Here is a 2,050-nt window from a genome sequence, read left to right as displayed (position 1 = left end):
TGAAACTTTCACCTGTCGCATTAATTTAAATCATTTTTATTTGAAAATATTTTTAAGGTAAATTTTATTATTATTATTTTTATTACATCAGAGCCCACAAGAAACACAAAGTTTATTTATTTATAAACACAAGTAATGACCTTAAATATTATCTATCACAACTTTGAGAATGCTTCCTCATTGCTCACCTGTTCTCAAGTTCTGAGATATCACTCTGCAGTCGGAGGTAAAACTTCTCAGCCTGGGAGAAGAGCTGCCTGAGCAGCAGCACATTGGTGTGGGCTGTGTTGATGAGCTCCATCTCCACCTCCCCACGCACCACCGCCTGCAGCCCATCCAGCATCTCCCTCACCTCATCCACTGTGAAGGTTTCCTCCACTAGCCTTCAGGGAGAAGCATGCACGCACACACACATACACATTACAGAATCGTCTGAACTGTTATGTTATATTTTCTTATATAGAATATGGGTTTGAAGTTAAGTGAATTAAAGTTGAATTTACATACAAACAATGACACCAAAAACGTAAGTATGAACAATCACCTGCTATCTTTGAGTTCCTCAAAGCATGAGTCAATAGTCTTCAGTCTCAGGACCCTTTTTGAACGTGCAAATCGCATGTAATTGATGGCTTCATTCTGGTGGTGTTCATTAAACCCAAATTCAGCCTACAAAGAGACAAAAGGCAATAAATTAGTAAGAAAGATTGGCATCGAAAATAATAGATGGGTATAAAGACCGGGGGAGATTATAATAGCAACTAGCTGACCAGCTAACATGAAGAGGATTTCCCCCTGCTAATATGTGACAGGGCCTATCCACATGAGCTTGCGCACATAACGTGGGATGCTTGCTATCTGTATGTATCTAACTTTACTCGTCTGTGAATCCAGGACGTGCACCACGTTTAGAACGCAGAGTTAACGCTAAATATTTAGAATGCTAACTTCTAAGAGCAAACAGGTGGCATGGTTACCCATAAACAACAGCAAATGATAGCAGCTACTTACCATGGTGGCTGTGCAGCTAACGTTAACGCAACAGAAGAAGTTAGCTAGCTTGTAGACTGTGCTGATCCAACAGGAAAAAATGGATGTTTCAGCCTCTAATTTAGGCCCCGCAGCGAGCAGACTACGAGCTAAAGGTAATATACTGGAGTCGAAGCTCAAGTAAACTCAAATAAACTTAAAGTTCAACTCGGCAAAGAGGCTGACGTTAAACGGAGGTTATATCATGGCTATAAGATTATCTGGCAGATTGGCTAGCCTAGCTTCACAGGCAGTGTTTGCCTTGAGAATGCCTTGGTAACGGAGAATAGCGTCATTACCTTGGTTACTAGAGGTGCGTTCAACGGCGCTACGTACAACACAAACATTACAAAAGCAAACCGCTAAATGGACGAATTATTACTAATATAATTATATGTGAATGCAATATAACAAACAAAATTTAAACATAGATATTTAATCGTTATTATAAACTTCAATATTTTTGTATATAATGCTAATCTTTATTTTGCTGGTCAAAAGGATGTCATTTAAAGTAATATCCTGCCACTGATATCGATTTTAAAATAATGGTTTGGGGGCAAAAATGCATTTGTGATCTGCTGCTATGAACACAAAGTCATATAAAAGTTTGTTAACACATTTTGTAAAGAAAATGTTCTAAGAAAATGTTTTGTTAAATACAAAATGTTTTGTTAAATACATCCGCAGTTTCTGTGCTTTGTCACTCTGAAAAGGGTGATTCCTAAAAGGAACATTTTTATTTTTAGTCAAAGATGATGATATGATAACCATACCAGATCAGATTATTTTGTCTCCATCCATACTATGGAATTTCTGAAGAATTTTAAGTTGCAGGTTATAGATACTAGTGTTATGATAATTCAACTTAGCTTTAGATGGCAGTATTGAGCTACAAGTGTGCGATGAGTACAGGTCTTGTTACAGACGGGTGCCCTTTATCAGCACCTTGCACTGGAAGTATCTTCACTGCTTCACTTACATGTACATCACATGCATTTTCATGTTTTAGCAACTGGGC

At 37.9% G+C, this 2,050-nt stretch overlaps 1 protein-coding gene across 1 annotated transcript; it reads right to left on the bottom strand.

Moving 5' to 3' along the window:
* Window positions 1-94: 94 nt before the first annotated feature.
* On the bottom strand, window positions 95-1,300 carry LOC111654057 (leucine zipper transcription factor-like protein 1). Its single transcript, XM_023404916.2, has 3 exons — window positions 1,012-1,300; window positions 545-669; window positions 95-383 (listed from the first exon to the last, which is right to left on the bottom strand). Exons 1-3 carry the CDS (start codon window positions 1,012-1,014, stop codon window positions 185-187), a joined length of 327 nt encoding a protein of 108 aa, XP_023260684.1. The 5' UTR covers window positions 1,015-1,300; the 3' UTR covers window positions 95-184.
* Window positions 1,301-2,050: the final 750 nt, after the last annotated feature.

The sequence above is a fragment of the Seriola lalandi genome, unplaced genomic scaffold (genome assembly GCF_002814215.2).
Source record: "Seriola lalandi dorsalis isolate HSWRI2012SDOR001 ecotype SW California unplaced genomic scaffold, Sedor1 jcf7180001974432, whole genome shotgun sequence".
Taxonomy (NCBI): domain Eukaryota; kingdom Metazoa; phylum Chordata; class Actinopteri; order Carangiformes; family Carangidae; genus Seriola; species Seriola lalandi.
Note: the sequence above shows the minus strand (reverse complement) of the source record. Positions and strands in the feature narration are given on the sequence as shown.

Excerpts from the sequence above, each read along its gene's own strand:
- LOC111654057 (XM_023404916.2), bottom strand. Across the intron at positions 384-544 it reads GAGGAACTCAAAGATAGCAG|GCTAGTGGAGGAAACCTTCA; the intron begins GTGATTGTTCAT and ends TTCTCCCTGAAG.